The sequence below is a fragment of the Vidua macroura genome, chromosome 15, assembly GCF_024509145.1.
Source record: "Vidua macroura isolate BioBank_ID:100142 chromosome 15, ASM2450914v1, whole genome shotgun sequence".
NCBI lineage: Eukaryota > Metazoa > Chordata > Aves > Passeriformes > Viduidae > Vidua > Vidua macroura.
In genome coordinates this window covers 3,664,121-3,681,651 of record NC_071585.1, presented here as the reverse complement: position 1 = coordinate 3,681,651, position 17,531 = coordinate 3,664,121, and the positions used below count along the sequence as shown (strand labels likewise).

General features: G+C 50.5%; 1 protein-coding gene across 2 annotated transcripts in view; it reads right to left on the bottom strand.

The window, feature by feature from the left end:
* NRG2 (neuregulin 2) overlaps positions 1 to 17,531 on the bottom strand; it is a 155,283-nt gene that overhangs the window by 42,340 nt on the left and 95,412 nt on the right. For both annotated transcript variants that reach the window (XM_053990833.1, XM_053990834.1), the window contains exons 2-3: positions 14,760 to 14,931; positions 2,641 to 2,759 (exon numbers count right to left, since the gene is read on the bottom strand). In XM_053990833.1, coding sequence (XP_053846808.1) covers positions 2,641 to 2,759; positions 14,760 to 14,931 — 291 coding nt within the window. The remainder of the gene's footprint in view (positions 1 to 2,640; positions 2,760 to 14,759; positions 14,932 to 17,531) is intronic.

Here is a 17,531-nt window from a genome sequence, read left to right as displayed (position 1 = left end):
ATTCAGTGCTCGTACAAGAGCTGGAGGAACAGGAAACAGATGAAGGACAGCACCCCAGGTATTAGGGGAGACAAGCACAGGGAGTGATTTCCTCTCTTTTAACCAGGATACTGGGAACCCCAATGCCCACAGACAGCAGCTCTACTCAACCTCACTGACAGCACCAGCACCTTTGGAGAAGTCCCTCACACCCTCTGGATGCCCAGGAGCCTGGGCTGGGGGTGCAGTGCCTGCCAGAGACAGGGGTGGGACCACCACAAAGAGCTAGAAGCAGAAAGAATTTTTGGTACAACTTGATTTTTTTTCTGCAGCGTTTGATAAGGGGCAGGGTAGTTGAGGAGATACCTAGAAATTTTTTGAGGAATAAAAAGAATCCGAAACAGTGACACCTCAGCTGTGCCCTCATGTCCATGTGATATCAACATCAGACTATTCAATCCTGAGAACTGGGAAATGGGACATTTTTCTAAGAAAGCATCTAATTTACTCCAAAGTCATAAAATCTGCAATATATTGCAGTATATTTTGACTAAGTCCAGAAGCATTTCCTCAGAAATTAACACCCTCACAAAGTTTCCCAATGCAAAAGCATTTATTTCTGAGCTGGGAGTTTTGTGGGAATGCCGGAATTGTAGAGGGGGGATGAGGCGAGGGTTTGGCTGAGGGGCATTTTCTAAGTGCCAAGGGGTCTCTGCTCTGCAGCCACTCTCTCTAAAGATGTGGTGGTTTTACCAGATCTGTAAGGCTGAAAAGCTGCTTTTCTGAAACTGAAAAGTGGAATCGGAATAGAGCAGAGAGCACTTTGCAATGGAAGGATCAGGATCAGTGCTAAGGATCCTGGGGAAGAAGAAACAGGGCACAACAGATGTGTGGATTCAGATGCCCTGAGGAGTTTTCTACTGAAAGGTATCACAAGAAGGGAGCTTGCAGAAGTGAGGAAAGCTTGCAATGCCCCAGGAAGGCCCAGCAGTAAGGGGAGAGGAACACTCCAGGACAGCACGTGCCTGCATACTGGAGAAGGCTGCTTAACTCTGGGTAGCTCCAGGGGAAAGAGGAAAAAAGAGTGCAAAGGGGTGACAGGGGCAAAAAAGCCTCACCTGAGAGCCTCACAGCTCTCAGCATCACCTCGGCTGCCTTTGCAGGGGCTCAGCTGGCCCTGCTCTCCTGGCAGGTGGTCTGCAAACAGCAGCAAGGTGTGCCTGCAGCTGAGCAGCCAGCCAAGGGCAGAGTGGCAAGGCAGCTGAGAGCATGGATTCATCCAGGCAGGGAATCCACCAGATTCACAGTGAGATCTTTGTGTGTCTTTCCAGGCTTTTCAGGTCTTAACACATCTCTGGGCAGCTCAGGTGGGAGGCCATCCCTGCTGAGAGGGTCCTTCCTGAGCAGGGAGAGCTGACCCCTGGATGTGCTGCCTGCCCTGCCCTGGCCAGGTGTGCATTTACCTGGTGTGCAGGTCAGAGCCCTGCAGCAGGCACTGCTCAACCACACTCCTCCTCTTGTGAGAGGGTGCTAGTGCTGGGGAAGGGGCAGCAGAGGAGGCAGACAGGGCTCTGATGGCTGCACATGGGGAAGGGAGGTTGCACATGCAGCTCCCATCAAACAGGAGCAGTTTATGTGGTGTGGGACAGCCAGAGAGTGAACCAAGGGAAAAAAAAAAGGAGAGCACTGCCTCAGTTTCTTACTTGGAACACCTTTCCTATCAGAATTGGAAACAAACCTAGCAGAGCAGCAGGGCTGAGTCGACAGACACAGAGGATGAAGGCAGGGAGGTGTGAGCATGGGTGGCTTTCCTCCTGACCCTGCCAGCACTGGGATTGAACAGGCAGGATAACCGAGGGGGAGGCTGTGTGACACTGCAACTCCACAAAACAAAAGACTCAGAATGGCAAACACGCTGAGGTTGAGAGAGAAGATACTGCCAGAAAGCAGCAGGAGAAAGCTACCTTCCCTCACACTGGGAAAAGGCTGGTGAGAGAACAAAAACCTGGAACCCAGCAAAGGGCTGCAGAGCCCAGAGCCAGAGCCCAGCGCTCACAGCCCAGGCTGCCACAGTGCCCGTTGTGAATGGCAGGAGGAAGAGCTTAGGAAATACAGTCACCCCCTCCCTAGCTGTGCCCTCCCAGCTTCTGGCAGCCACTGTAGGGACTTTCTGAGCCGGAGGGTGCATCCAAACCATCGTGTTAAGCAATATAATTATTATGACCAAGATAATAATAAAACCACCTAACCTCAGACTCCATCCGCTGAGCTCTAAGAGATGGAGCACACACTCTAGGATGAAAACCAGAAGCAACTTCACTCATCACAAAGCTATGGTCTAATTACTTGTCTTCTGGTGAGTTTTGCTTCTCAGAAATTCTTTAAAAAATGAAAACATCAAGCCCACCAGCTTTCTTTCCTCCTTACCCCTTCTTAAAAAAAAATACATAGACTGTAAGTTTATTTAAAATGTAAATTAACCACATTGCCAGTGACAGATAACGAAGATAAACATTTATGCTAAGCTGCATTTTTCTTATCTCCCGAGATTGTTTTACTCGATATCCTGAAAGCATGAAACAAAATTCAAGACAGACCACGTGCAGAACCTTTCTGTGGAATGGCAGACAGCTTGAGACATTTGCTGGCTTCTTCACTTACCACTTTTCACATTCAGGCTGCCTTTTGCGGTGTCTTTCCCTAAAACGTTCTCCGCTTCGCAGCTGTACTCCCCAGCATCTTCAAGCTTCACCTTGTTGAACTGCAGTCTGGAAATCTTTCTGTTGAAAAGTACAGCAGACATTTCTTACTCGATTGCTGACCAACCTCATGAAGTGACAACCATTCCTGGCCCTGGGCTGCTGCCTGGAGGGTCACCCCTGCTTGACAGGATGGGCTGCCTGAGCTGGCTGAATAGGCACTCAAGCCTGGATAGGATTTGGACAAATCCCTTCCCAAGATCTCCTAGGTGAACATCTCCCTCTGAACCCACTGCTCTGAGCGTGTTGTGTGGTTTGGTCTGACACCTGCTCTCATTCACACAGAAAGTCTTGTGAGGAATTGAGGCCCAGATCCCAGCTCTCCAGCACAGGCTTTCCACACTGGAAAAAAGCCAATTTACTGATGGACAGTGGGATCTGCCTGCCAGACAGAGATGTGGAGAGGAGATGCCTGTTCTGCACCTTCCTCAGCAGGGATGCTGAGCAGTCAGTGCTCCACCGGCTGCGTTCAGCAGTGTCACACACTCAGCACAAACACCCAGGGCACCCAGGGGGACTCACCCCTTGCCAGCCTGCACATCCAGTCCCTGGGTTTTGCCCTGGACACATCACTGACAGCTTCATCTCGACCTAAAAAAAGGGCAAGCACCTCGTGTCCCCCAAATCCACACTCCAATGGACTACAGACGTGTGGCTGAGCTGCACACACTCATCTTACCAACCAGACATGCCTCGAAAGAGCAGGAGAGGGTGGGTGTGACAACTGCCCGTGCCACCTCCTAGCCTGTGCCACCTCCCAGCCCGTGCCACCTCCCAGCCTGTGCCACCTCCCAGCCCGTGCTGCTGCTCCGTGGGAGAGGGAGAGCTCTGCGGCAGAGCTCTGCAGCGCTGCGGGAAGGAGCATCGCCTTTCCCACTGGCTATGACTCATTCTCCGGGATGGCTCTGACTAACAGGCAAAACCTTTTGTTGCCCAGTTTAACAGGGATCTATAGGAGCCTTCAACACACACTGAGTGCCGCTCATGAGACCGCAGTGGGACTCCCACGAGACCCTCTGGTTTACTACATTTTCCTCCATTTTAGCCATCTTATCAAAAGCCACCTTGTCTGCTCTTCTCACAAGAACATCCCTGTTTGCTTTCTACCCCAAGCTTTTACCTCAGGTCTGTGTCACTTTATTTAGAGACTTGGAAGCGCTGCCAGCTTTAGAAAGAGGTCCCAGTGGCCGATGTTGCTGAAGGCAAATATAATTCCATTTATGTGGAAAATAATCATTAGCCTCGGACATAGTTGCAATGTTACACGTGTCATCCGAGAAGGACTTTTCTTTGGGATGTGCAAATCATTGTCCATAGGAAGCCCTTCACAGAAGCACACTGGCATCTTTTTAACACCCTGACAAGCTGTTCTCCTGGGAGGCACGGCGCAAGGACACAGCAGGAACATCTCACTAGTTATATTAGTAAATTAAAAGCACTTGGAGACGACTTGGTAGAGCTCCCAGGAAACAGGCGCTGCCCTGTTTTACAGGATGCGGTCAAGTGCTCAATTGCATGAGCTGGGGCCACATGTGGAGCAATTTTTAAGTGAATGTTGACAGTATGCAAAGACCTCTTGAATCCCTCTGACTGTAGGTCTCCCCTAATCCATTTGTGCAGTGACTTGGGCCAACACATTCCAACATGGAAGCCTAAATTAGAGGGGCGATTCTGCCTTGACTCCCAGTGCAACACCCTTCTCTGAATGTTCTCAAGTCTCTTAGCACAGCCTGTGACAGCCCTGGGCATCGTGGCCCCCACTGCTGTGCTGCCTTGGGAGTCAGGTAACGCACAAGTTTCCTGAGAGAGGCATTTAAGGACATTTCAGGGCATCCAGTGCCCGTTGCTGCCCTGTGCCTGTTGGCTCCTGCACCTTGCTGGGAGGGACGAAGGGTGCCTGATGGGGGCCTGGGCTCTGCTGGGCTGCAGTTCAGGAGCATGCTCCCCACTCCCTCCATAGAGGAAGGTGTGGAAATGCTCATCAAAAGAGCGAGATGGCTCCAGAATGCAACTCCAAGACTGCTCCCAGCCCAGCCATTACTTTCTCCCAGCTGTCTCAACCCTCTCTGCCAGAATACGCCATTTGTTTTACAAACCAGCTCTCGGACAGGCTGCAGTGCAGGCAGCACATGCTGAAAGCAGCTTGGAAGAGCACAGCTCTAACTCAGAGTCCATAGAAAACATCACCCTGGCACATCAGCACACTGGGGCTCTGTGCCAGGGCAGAGCTGAGAGCATCAATGGACACGCTGCCTTCAGCTGCCAGAGCACAGATGTTCTAATGATAACTGGCTGCATGGCAATCTCAATCCACAGCACATTTCACCAGGTGGAGCAACTGGAAAAATCCACTACTGCATTAGAATATCACCTAGGTATGTGATCTTTTACAGATAAGGGGGTGTAAGTCCCAAAGATAAGAGTTAGGGAGTGGCACAAAAGGAGCCACACTTGACAGACTCAGCTCCAACAACAGGGTGAGAGACATTTGGTCTTTTACCTGGAACTGGAGAGGAATGTGAGCAGAATAAAGAGTGATGTTGGCATTTGGAGTATAGCAACATCAAGATGAAACCAAAGGGGATTACTTTGTTTTAATGCACAAGACTTGTACTGTCAGAAGATCTTATTTTTGCCATCACAATTTGTTGAAATTAGCCTGGACTGGAAGATCCCCTTGAAAAATCAAGAGTTTTTTCTTGCTTTTCATAGCCCAGGCCAATGGTGTGGCACCTCTTGGTCTCCACACTGTGCTGTATAAATGTCTGATGACAGACTCAGGGGAAAGGAGATGAAGGCTGGAGATATGGATCAGCTTTCATGTGAAGCATAAATGCAAAGAGAATTTCCCTGTTCCAGAAGAACTGAAACAGCCAGAGAGATACCTTGCTTCATAGCATTAACCATGGCCCTTTTAATTAGCATGGATAATGCCTGTGCACTGGAAGAACTGAGCTGAAGGATGTCAAAGGGACAATTCCTCGCCTGATCTGTGTGTGCCAAGGGTGACCACTCTGGCTTTGTTCTATTTTACTATCTCCAAGTGCTCCTGAAATATCACAAAACTCCTTTGGAAATCAGCTTTTCCAAGTTGTGTTCCTCGCCCTGCTGTCCCCAGGGGCAGGTACTTTGTTCTCCTGAGGGCTGATTTCACAGACAAACCAAAGAGTGGCCTCCAAGGAGTTACACTGGGCACGGGAGTGTGGGATGAAGGCTCCTGGGGACAGCAGGCCTTGGAGAGCCCTACGTGTGCGTTCACAAGGGTGCCTGGCTGCCAGACGATGCCATTCTTCTGGAGGAAGGCACTGCCCCGGGCTGTTTGCTCAGTGAAAGGGCCAGGGTCACTGACAGATCCCATCATTTCGCTGCAGTGCAACTCTGTTGACATCTCTTTACTCCGGGGGAAAATCTGCCTCATTGTCTTCCCTGACCCTCAGCACATATGACTTAGCCACGCACTAATTATCTCCTGTAGAGCCAGTGGAGGGATAAGCCACGGGGAATATGCTGTCTGCAAGCTCTGAGGGATAGGATTCACAAGGAGACCTTCAGCCTGGCCAAAAGAAGATCCCCCAAAATACCTTTCTGGCCAAGAGAAAAGAGTCCCCCAGAGGGCAGTTTGGAGGGATGAGTAAATCACCCTCTTCAGTGCCAATCTCCAGACTACAATGGGAAACAGGGAGATCAGCCCTTGGCCAGGACCTACACAAAGATCCTGGCAAATTCCGGCTGGGAAGGGTGTCCTCAGCGGCTGTAATTTAGACATCTAAATGTGAGCTCAGGCCCTGAGGCCTCCAGTGCAGTGAGAGGAGAAGAAACAGGCGCTGCATCTGAGCCAAGGAGAGCTTCCCATGACAGCAGTCATGTTCCCACCAGCACTTTGGTTGAGCTTGAATCATTCTGCCCCTCTTACCTACTGCCAAGTGGAAATGGGGCCATCTTCCCAGGTCATCTCCTCACCAGGCCATTCATGTCAGAGCATGGCATCAGGAGAGCAGCTGCCATGAGCTGCCCCGTGACACCTACACTGAGGACTCCGTGTTCCCTGGGTGAGTCCAGCCACTTCTGCATCGTTCTGGACAAGGATAGCTCTAGGATTACTACTGTTGTAGTGGTTTATTAGTCTTCTAAAAATAGGGTAACTAACACATAAGTAACAAAGAAGCCAAGGAATGAGCTGATGAAGAGAACTTGGAGACTACCCCATATGGGGCCCCAAAATTGTCAATGAAGAGCACTGCACATAGTAAACACACCTGAAACCCTAGGAAAAGGAAATTCCCAAACATGACTCTTGCAAAGGACACACTGGATACCCTGCTGTGGTCACCCATTAACTCCATTCCCCTCTGTTTGCACGGAGAGCCAGCAGCAGGAAGCACACTGGCATTGCCGAGAGCAGGAGCGCCAGCAATTGCTGCTGCATCCTGCCAGAGATTTAATTGGTGCCTACGTGCTGCCCTGGCACTCTCACCCAGCTGCATTTGCCCTGAAAGAGCAGGTTAATGATTGGCAAGAAGATTCAGGATATCCAGCTTACAAACCACAAGTGCTGTCCAGCAGCCATCAAACACTGGGCAGCCCCACTGGCTGGGGCAGGGGCTCGAGGGGAGGGGGATACATCCATCATCCCCAGCACTCAGTGGGTTAATTCAGGCAGAGGGAATCACTGCAATGCAAAGGCAGTGTGGGGATGGCCATGGCAAAGCTTTGTCTGGCAGGGCAGGAGCAGCCAGGAGCACTCTCTCCCTTGCACAGCCCCCCTGATCTCTTCCCTGCCCTCCAGCTGTGCTCAGCAGAGCTGGGCAGGGCGGCTGTGCTCGCAGTGCTTGAGGACAACAAGTGGCCTGTGCTGGCTGCTCTGCGCTCCAGAGCATCATCTGGCCAGCTCAGTATCAGCTACGGAAAGAACAAATGGGAAAGGGGACAGAAATGCCCTCAAGCAAAGCAATCAAATAAGAGGGGTAAAGACAGGAAGGTTTGGAGTTTTCAGCATGGCCATCATCCCTTCTCTATCTCCCTTCCTCCCCTCGCACCATCTCCTGACCCGCTCTGTGCTTGACCTGCTGGGATGGTGGGAGACAGGTAATGTCCTTGCAGTGCCCAGGACAGGACCAGCCATCCCCTGACCCACTCTGCCTGCTCTCTCCTACCCCTGTTCCCCAACATTAAAGTGCTGTTCTAACCTGAAAAGCAGATTTGCCCCTTCTGTGCTCAGCAGTGCTGTGGTCTCTCTGTGCCCAGGCTTGGGACAGGCTGATTTTAAGAGGAAGACTCGCCCAGTCCTCACTCTGCAGAGCTGACACTGACACTGGTCTCAGAGTGAGGGCGAGTTACTTCTGGGTTGGACAGTGTCAACAAGAGGGGACAAGATCGATAAGTACGCTCCAAAGAGCAGGGTCACTTGTGCAACCCCCTCCAGGCTCAAATGCAGCCAGGGGTGTTCTGGAAATGGGAAGAGGTGTGGGGCAGCACAGGCAGTGACACACAATCACACCAGAGCCTGGAGTGGACTTTGTGGCTGCTGTGCTGAGAGACAAATCCCTGTGCAATGCTGCTGCTCTCTGTGCCAGGCCAGGCTGTGGCACCTGCCAGGGTGTGACATCAATAAATGAGTAAAAGCTGAGTTTTGGGCTCTGCCTGATGCACAGACCCAATGTCACTGCAGGGTCCTTTGTATTACTTCTCCTGGAATTCAAGGCAATTGATCCATCCTATGAATGCTTCCTCCAATCCCAGTGCCAGAATTTTAATTTCTTTTGAGAAAATGTAGGTCCTGGAGCAGTACTCTGAGGCCAGCTCCCAGCAGGTTCTTTCCCTGCTTCCTGTGATCTCATACAGGAGCAGTCCCATGACTTCCCAGGGACTTCCCAGCACCAAATGTGGAACAGATTCCTCGTTATCCCAAAGAGTGTGTGACCTCAATACAGAGACAAGGCCCTCTGGGGTGCCCAGGTCTCACTACCTCAGCAACCAAACCATGAGCTGCTTCTGTGGCAGGGAGGGAAAAGAGGGCCAGTGCTGCTGGGGAGAAGGCACAGACGTCCTCGTTTGGAAGTGTATCACATATTGGGTGGAGGTTGATGTGATGGGCAAATCAGAGGCAGGACAAAAACTTCAGGGACTGCCAGAAGTGGGGAGGAAGGCCTGAGAGGACCTTTAAAGCAAAGCACATTAGTTGTAAAGAATCACGGAGAGGGAGGTACCATACCAAGAGCAGCTGTCATGGGGACAGCCCTGGGCAGAGCCCAGCAATGGAGATGAGCAGAGCCAGGCTGCAAATACTGATACCAGGAAGAAGCATTTTGGGGAACAGAAATCATGGGAAAGGGATGGCACCTTCACATGGGCAGGGAACTATTGCTCAAAATCTCTGTGAAACACCACCGTGGTCGTACACAGGGCATGCAAGAGATCTAGATAAGGTTTTGGGTCTCCTCGTGTCATTCTTTTCTCCCCAGGCCATTTTTCTGCAGCTGGTACATGTCATAGGTCCTCAGCAGTGTCTACTCCATGGCAAATCCGTGCCTGCAGGTCTGTGATGTGCTGTGCTGGATGAACTGCCAGCAGCCTCAGCCCTCACCCCAGCGCTCCTCCCCGAAGGTAAAACATTTTAACTTGAACAGGATGAGTGGGATTGCAGCTCATGTCTCAGTGAGGGCCTCGACCTAATCTGTGACATTTTGCAACCAGAGTGGGCGAAGGTCTGTAAAGAGAGATTTTTATTTTGTTTTTGTAAGCAGCCAACATGACTGGAAAAACCACACCAAATTTCAGGCACATAAAGCTCCTTCAACCTCTAAGTTTGCAGAGCCCATCAGCTGAAGCAGCCCAGCAACTGACCGAGACTTGTTAGCAACTATAATGCAGTTAAGTTTCATTAAATGTCCATTCCCTGACTCTCTCAGGAGCCCCAGCTTGCAAAGTTTGTGGATTGTTTGAGCTCAAGACCCAACTGCTTCTCCTTTCAGTTCTCAAATTCCCTGGTTCAGTCCCAGGTGCATTGGCCAAGATGATGTCCATCATCTCCTCTAAAACAACAAGCAAACAAACAAAGGAGATGCTCTCCTTCACACCCCCCTCCAATAAAGTGCCTTCAGCAGCTAAAACCAAATCCCAAATATCGGAGACTTATAATGACATCGTGAGAGCTAGCAAGGCAGCAGCTCCCCTGGTGATTATAACAACACCGGTGCTTGAGAAGAGTCTTCGCTTCAAGGCATCTGGAATTGCTCTTGCAAGATCCATTGTCAAATGAGCTTTTTCCTTTGTTTAAAAATGTCAGCCCAAAGACCCCTGCCAGAGTGGTGGTATAGCCTGCTTGGGTTCACTCTGGCTCCCACAAGGCTTCAACAGTCCTCTTTGCCCCTCCTTGTCTCCAGGCTTAATTAGGAAATCATTTATCTTTATTGGCACTCTCTTTCCCCTGCTGCTTTGGCATTATTTTTTTTTTTTGTTTTTTGGCCTTCATTCCAGTGCAGTGAGCTGTACAGGGAAGACCACAGCCCCATTCATTGTGGGTGGGGAATAATCTACAATTGGGAGCCCTACAAGGAAGACCCCAGCAATGAATCTGCTCAAGTGGCATTGCCTGAGGGACTACTGTACAGAAACAGGAGAGGAGGGTATCCCTTGGCTCCACTTACAGGCTAACAATAGGGATTCCTGGTGATACTGAAAGTAGGACACTACTCCCAAGGGATGTCATATGGTCAGCCTGTCCCAAACTGAACTGCCAACCCTCTCCAATCTAATGATACGCCTACTTCATCACCCCAGCAGTGTCCCATGGTAGAAGAGCACACAAAGGGAAAGGGCTGTAAGGACAGGCACAGCTCGGGGACTCCCAGGCTCCTGGGCTCCAGCTGAACATCCGCATGTCCCAGGCTGAGCTTTGAGCATGAGTTCAAGAAGGGAAGGTTCTCTACACCTCCACAAGCAAAAACTCCCTTGGCTTCCTCCACAGCTGGCACTTGACCATTTGCCAGGATAGTCAGAAAGTTAAAACCCAACCTGAACTTCTTGGGAGCTTCAATCAGACCTCAGACACACTCAGCCAAAAATGGCATCACTTTAGCAGCCTGGGGGGAGAGCCATTCACTAGGCTGGATTTCCACTACCACAGGCAATTCTTTCTGGGTAGTTTCTCTGGGTTTCCCATCAACTGTGTTTTATTTAAATGGAGATGGAGATAAAATTCCAGCCAATAATTTCTTTCACCTTAAAGAGGTTTCCCCTTCGTGCAAGCCAGGCTTGCCCCAGCCTGTCACTAATTACAGATGGAACATGAAGTTCAGAAAGGAAGAATCAGAATTGTTCCCCTCCCTCCAGCAAACATCCATTAAAAAAAAAACCTGACTCCTCTGCCTGATGGCACCAAAAGTTTTGCCGGTAAGTTTAAAAAGAATAGGGAAAATGATTGATGGAAAAGCTGAAGAGCTGACGTGCTGTTAAGTGCTCCTCTCCTCCTTACAACATATACATCCCTTATTTTGAAAGAGATCCCCTATTCTAGGGATCAAACAAAAACCCAATCACAAAAAAAAAAAAGTGCTTCACTCATACTTTCTAGTTAGAAACCTCAAGGCTCTTTTAACACACGGGGAGGAAAGCCAGGAATGAATCACAGAGGGCAACCATGTTCTTGTCTCCCATCCTAATCCTCTGCATGCTAAAAATCTCAGTGCTGGGGGCAGATTTCAGCTGTGCCCAGCTCTGCCAGGGCCTCACAGGGCCAAGGGAAACACTGTGGACATCACTTTGCTGGAGGGCTCTTTTGGCCTGGCTCCAGCAGAAAACTCTATTAGGTCTTTGGATTACACTTCTGAAGAAATGATCCTGTGCACCTGGCCAGGTCCTGCACAGCCTGAGAAGTTTTTGCCTCGTGTTCTTTCCCTGTGAAGGTCCCTCCCCAGTGCTCCATTTCTGGCCCTCCGAAACCCCCACTCTGAACTGAAGTGAGGCACAGAGGATTATCTGGAGACCAGTGTTATCTCTAAGTGGAGCCAGATGTATAAATCCCATTATTCTTAAAATAATCGTTATAGAGTAAGATGTCCTTTCAGAGATTTACAGTTTGGGATGCTTATCCTTCCCTGGAGTCCCCTCCCAACACGCTGGAAGTAATGCTCTACACCCATATCACATGTCCCTCCACTAAACTTGGCCCTGCCAGCTGCATAATGAAGACATCAAAGTCATGAGGGCTCTCTCAGCCCTCAGCCTGCTCTGAGCAGTTTTTAGTGTTTGTTCCATGCGGTCAAGACCAGAGGGAGGCAGGTCCAATGCCAGTGGACACTCTGCCTCGAGATTTTCAGCTCTGGGGCCCAGCAAACACGGTGCAGGGGACAGAGGTGGGAATGCCACAGTGGGTGTGCACAGACCCACCCAGATCCTCTCAGGGAAGTGTTCCTGCACTGCTAAACAAGGGGCAAATGCTCACTGAGGGGTAATTACCTCAGAACTGTCCCACAGAACCACAGAATGATCTCGGTTGGAAAAGCCCTCTGAGATCACCGAGTCCAACCATTCCCCCAGCACTGCCAAGGCCACCAATGAACCGTGTCCCCAAGTGACACATCTACACAGTTTTTGAACTTCCACCACTTCCCTGGGTAGCCTGTTCCAATGCCTGGCCACCATTTCAGTGAAGATGTTTTCCCTAATATCCAAACCCTCCTTGGCACAGCTTGAGGCCATTTCCTTTTGTTCCTGCTCAACAGCTGCTTGAGTCCAGTCTCCACAGCCTGGTCCCAGCACAAGACAGGCCCATTTTAATGGCAGCAGGGAGCAAAAGCTGGGATGGGAAGCAATTCTGGGGACGCTTTGGGCTCAAACCTTTGCTGCTGAGGGAGTCTCAGACACTGGAGGAGGCAGCTGCTCTGCTTTCCTTAAAATGTTTTTCCTTGGGCTTATTTTGCCAGCAGGAAGCCCTTCCAGCACCACACATCTTTGGCCTCTCACTGGAGAGCCAACACGTTGCCATGGAAACTGGTAAATGCAAAATTATGACTAGACAGCAGTGTCCTGAGGAAAGGGGACCAACTTCCTTCCATTTGTTTCTGTCCCTGGCCCAGGGACGGCGTGTCCCCATCGCTGGGGGTGCGATGCCATCCTGTCACAGCTCCGTGCTGGACACGGGGTGCCAGGGGGCGAGGAAGGGCTGGGATAGCTGGGAGCACAGCAGGGGAGTGCTGGGTGTCTGCTCTGGGGCTGGGTGCACTCCAGCTCTGAGGGAAATTGCTCCCAACACCCTGGGCAGGCAGGATTCCCACGCCTGGCTGCAGAGCATGCTGCAGACATTTCTCCAGGGCATCCCAGCCCTGGCAGCCATTGCTAAACAACCAAGGCCACGAGACTGACAAAGGCCACCAAAACCAGTGAGAGCAGCAGAGGAGCGAGGCAGGCACAGCTCTGCCCTGTCTCTGCTGCCTGCGAGCCCACACAGCCCTTCCTGAGCAGACAGCACCCAGTTATGCTGGGTGCACTGACCACCTCACTGCCTCCTCCCAAAATAGCCACAAGTCCTAGAATTATTACAAAGGAGGTCAACCCTCTTGGGTGTGACTCTGAAACCAAACCCAACAGGACTGAATTTAAATTAAGGCAATTGGCAACACCCCGTTCAAACACTGAGTGATTTTTTCAAACTGATCTGTAGTGGCTTCTAATTTTAAAAATTGCTGCTCTAACAAGTCCACAATGAGCTTTTATTCACACACCCAGAACATATGTTAGCAAAGAATTAGAATCAAATTTTCCAAGGGGTCAGGCAGTTGCAAGCTGACTTTTGCTGGCTAGGTCAGGATGGATGAATACAAGCATAGCCATGATTATGGAATAATTTTATGATACATCATATGTAAATATCGGGCCTTGAGAAATATCAACAGGGATTCATTTAAATTCATTCCCAGTGAGAGCCCCTTAGCTTGGTGACTGGGGCCTCTTTCTGCAGGTGTTTTAGCCCTGCCTGAATGAGGTGGTGCTGAGGGTGACAGTCACTGAGAGCCACCTGAGAGCTATGCTGGATGGGGACTTTGGGGCAGATGTGAGGGAGCTTGCCCTGGGTGGACAGACGGAAGGATTTGCACAAGACAAGGTCTCTGCATGTGGCCATGACCCCTGATCAGTGTTGTGAGGTAATCTTGCATCTCAGCCCTGCTCAGTGTAGAGGAAGGAAGACTGAGAGGGGATCTCATTCATGCACATCAATATCTCCAAGGGGTATCAGAGGATGGTGCCAGACTCTTTTCAGAGCTGCCCAGTGACAGGACAAGGAGTAATGGCCATAAACTAAACCATGAAAAGTTCCATCTCAACATGGGGAAAAACTTCTTTACGCTGAGGGTGGCAGAACACTGCAACAGCTGCCCTGGGAGGGTGTGGAGTCTCCTTCTCTGGAGACGTTCTAACCCCACCTGGACAAGTTCCTGCGTCACCTGCTCCAGGTGACCCTGCCTGGGCAGGGGGATTGAACTGGATAATCTCCAGAGGTCCCTTCCAGCCCTAATTTGTCATTCTGTGATTTTTCAGTGGCCTTAGATGCTTCTGTGTCCACCTAAATTCAGGAGGGAACAAACCAATTCCTCCCACAGCCCTGCTGTTGAGTGATGGGGCAACAGCTGGGTTTGGGTACCTTCTGCATCCCACCCCTAATCACAGAGCAGGAGTCACCCCAGGCAACCTGAGCTGCCCACAGCTACCAGGGAAAGCCTCCCCATGTCACAAGACACCTGTCTCAGGTATCCAATGTGTCCCTGACCCCAGGACAGCCCATCTACAAACCCAACACCCTCCCTGTGCATGCCCTGCTCCTCTCCCCACGACTCTCTGAGGACACTGGGGATTTTGCTCACTCTCCCAGGCCTGGTAACTGGGCTGAGCGTGGTCCTGTGGCTCTGAGGGAGCCCTCAGTGCTGCTCAGCAGAGACTTGGGGAGCACAGCAGCACCTCCAGCCAGGTGGCCCCAGACCCAGACCCTGAGTGAGCAGAGGCAGAGCAGCCCTGTGTCATACTTACTTCCCATTCCCATACTTGATCCGGATGTCTTTACTCTTCTTCAGCTCCTTGCCATCTTTAAACCATTTGTAGGACGGCTGAGGGTTTCCAGCAGTTGCCTCACATTTCAGGGAAATCTTCTCACCCACATGAACATTTGGGCTTTTCAGTTTCTTCAGTTTGGGAGGAACAGCTAGGAAAAGAGAAAGGGGACACTGTGAAACCTGCCCCTCTCAGAGCTGTGCACACACAAGAGGAACCCCCCAAGCCCCTTCCCCTGGGCAAAGCTCCTGCTGCCCCTGCTGCCATGAGGCGATGGGGAGGAGCTGCCCAGGGAAATCTGCACACAGGGAAGGAGCATGGAGTCAGAAACATCCACACAGGGAACAGAGGGAGCCCCTGGCTCTGGAGGCTCCACATGACCAGATTTGATGGCTCCACAGCAGCCCTACCCTGCAGGCAGGACCCTGTGTCTCCTGTCCCTGCAGGGCTTTGCTGAGCTCTCCAGGCTCTCCCACCATGCACGAGCTCAAGCTCCCCAGGGACTATTTTTCCCCTGCTCCTGACCATTGCTGCTGCAGATTGCCAACACCTACACGACCTCTGTGGCTGCCATGGGTGTGCTGCCAGTCCCACAGCCCCAGCAGCCCCAGCCAGAATGTTTTAGTGCAGATGGAGCAGAGGCAGGTCACGGGGAGCAGGCCCCTGTGCCCCAGATGCTCCGAATCTGCTGCAGAGACCTTGTTCATCTCAACATCAGCAGAGCAATAGCCACTGAGAGGAGCTGCAAGAAAATCCTGCGTATGTAAGGAGTGAAGAGGAACAGCCATTCTTCAGGCTGCGAGAAGAAAAGTGAAAGAATAGGTATTTTAAATGGTTTTATGCCAGCAGTGTCAGGCTGGCCAGCAGCCTTTCCAGCCTGGAGCCCTGCACGTGGGTGTTTCAGAGAGGTGATTTTTACCATGCACCTGGAACATCAGACAGAGAGGGAGACACTTCTTATCAATCTCTGCCAGGCTTTATATTAAACCTGACAAGAAAGGATTAGCAGGCTTGCAATTTTTCTTTCAACTGACAGCTCTGCACTCTTCTAGCTCCCTTTTTCTTTCTCAGCGCTAACCTTAAAAAAAGAAACAGCAACTTGCTGGTTTTGCCTTAAGAATATTGGTAACAATGGCTTCTCCTTGTCTGAGGTATGTTACAAATAGAGAATTTCCTCTTTCTAATATGCACAAACCACCTTCTAATTGCTTTGTGCATTCTGATCTTGCGAAATGGCAGAGCACTCAAAGGTGGAGGGACTGGATGGGTTTCATCAGAGCAATCACTGTTCTACAGACCTTTGTATGTCTCCTCTAGTTCTTCATGCCAAGCAAAGTTAGTGTAGGTTGATAGTATTTAAAGACTGTTCTCACCAAAAGGGATCTTACATGAAATAATAAAAAGCACAGCAATCGTCAGGAATATGCTCCTGTGGCAGGAAGCTCTCAGCACTCTCCTATTCCTGATGGGAATGAGAAGCTAAATTGTCCTTAACCAAAAGGATCCCAACATGGATAGAAATGGAACAGTTCAGGGTAACAGGAGTTAGCCAAGCAAAGCTCACAGTGACTGAAAGGCAAGCCCAGGGCTGGGGGTGGGTAATGTGGCAGGGCTGGTCCCAGGCACATCAGACCTTGCAGCTGTTGGCCACAGAAGCTGTGCCTGCCCCATCCCTGGAAGTGTCCAAGGCCAGGTTGGACAGGGCTTGGAGCAACCTGGGATAGTGGAAGGTGTCCCTGCCCATGGTAGGGGGTTGGAATGAGATAAGTTTTAAGTTTTTAAAGTTTATTTAAACCCAAACCATTTCATGATTCTCATGGGACAGGGACAGCACAAAACCATTGGGTCAGCTGCAGGCAATCATTGCAGGCTGTGCACTGACATCTCTCACTGTTTCCCAGGTCACTGTGCTTTGGCACAGACAGAGACTTCTGACCAGAAATTATCTCAGCTTTCACCAAATTTTAGGAATTCTGTGAAAGTCCAAGGTGTCCTGGGTTTTGTGAAGCCCATATCCCTGATCCTTGCCTGGAAATGAGTTGCCCAGAAGAGCTGGAAGGCAGGGAGGGGAGAAGAGAGCTGGTCTCTTCTCAGAACACTGCACAGACAGCCAGGAAGGTAAACAGGACCTTGCTTTTATAGGGGTCATTTTGGGGAATAGAGAAATAGACTCTCAAATATTTATTCTGTCTGAATGTGTGTCAGTTAGCTCCTATTGTACCCCGAGGTCACCCTGTCCCATGCCAACATTATCCATACACCTCAAATACAGTGAAGGTCCTGACCTTGGCATGGCTGCATCTGCTTTGCTTTATATTCAGCCTGGTGGTCTGCAGAATTGTGAAGCAGGCAGCATGTGGACATAAGATGAGTCAATTTGGACTGAGATACCAGTCACTGAAGGGACAACTCCTGTCTCATTTCAGAAAAGCCACAGGTGTGAAGAATTCCGATATTGTATGAGTGAGAACCAGTAGGAGGATGTAAAGAAGTTCAACTGGTGTTAAAACTGATATAACAACTGAGTCCTGAGTGGAAGATAAACCCTGAGTGGAATATAAACTGGAAGCTGGTGGGAGAAAGGGGTGTCAGTCCTGCCCTTCTCCACTGAAACGCTGGCAAGAGAAGAGCAAACCCCAGAGACCTTCTTGGAAGAAGAGGGCCAAGAACAAGCAAGGAACTTTCCATGGTCTCCCCACCAAAATGAATCATGTCTCACCTAAAACTCTGCACATGCCACCAGTGATGATT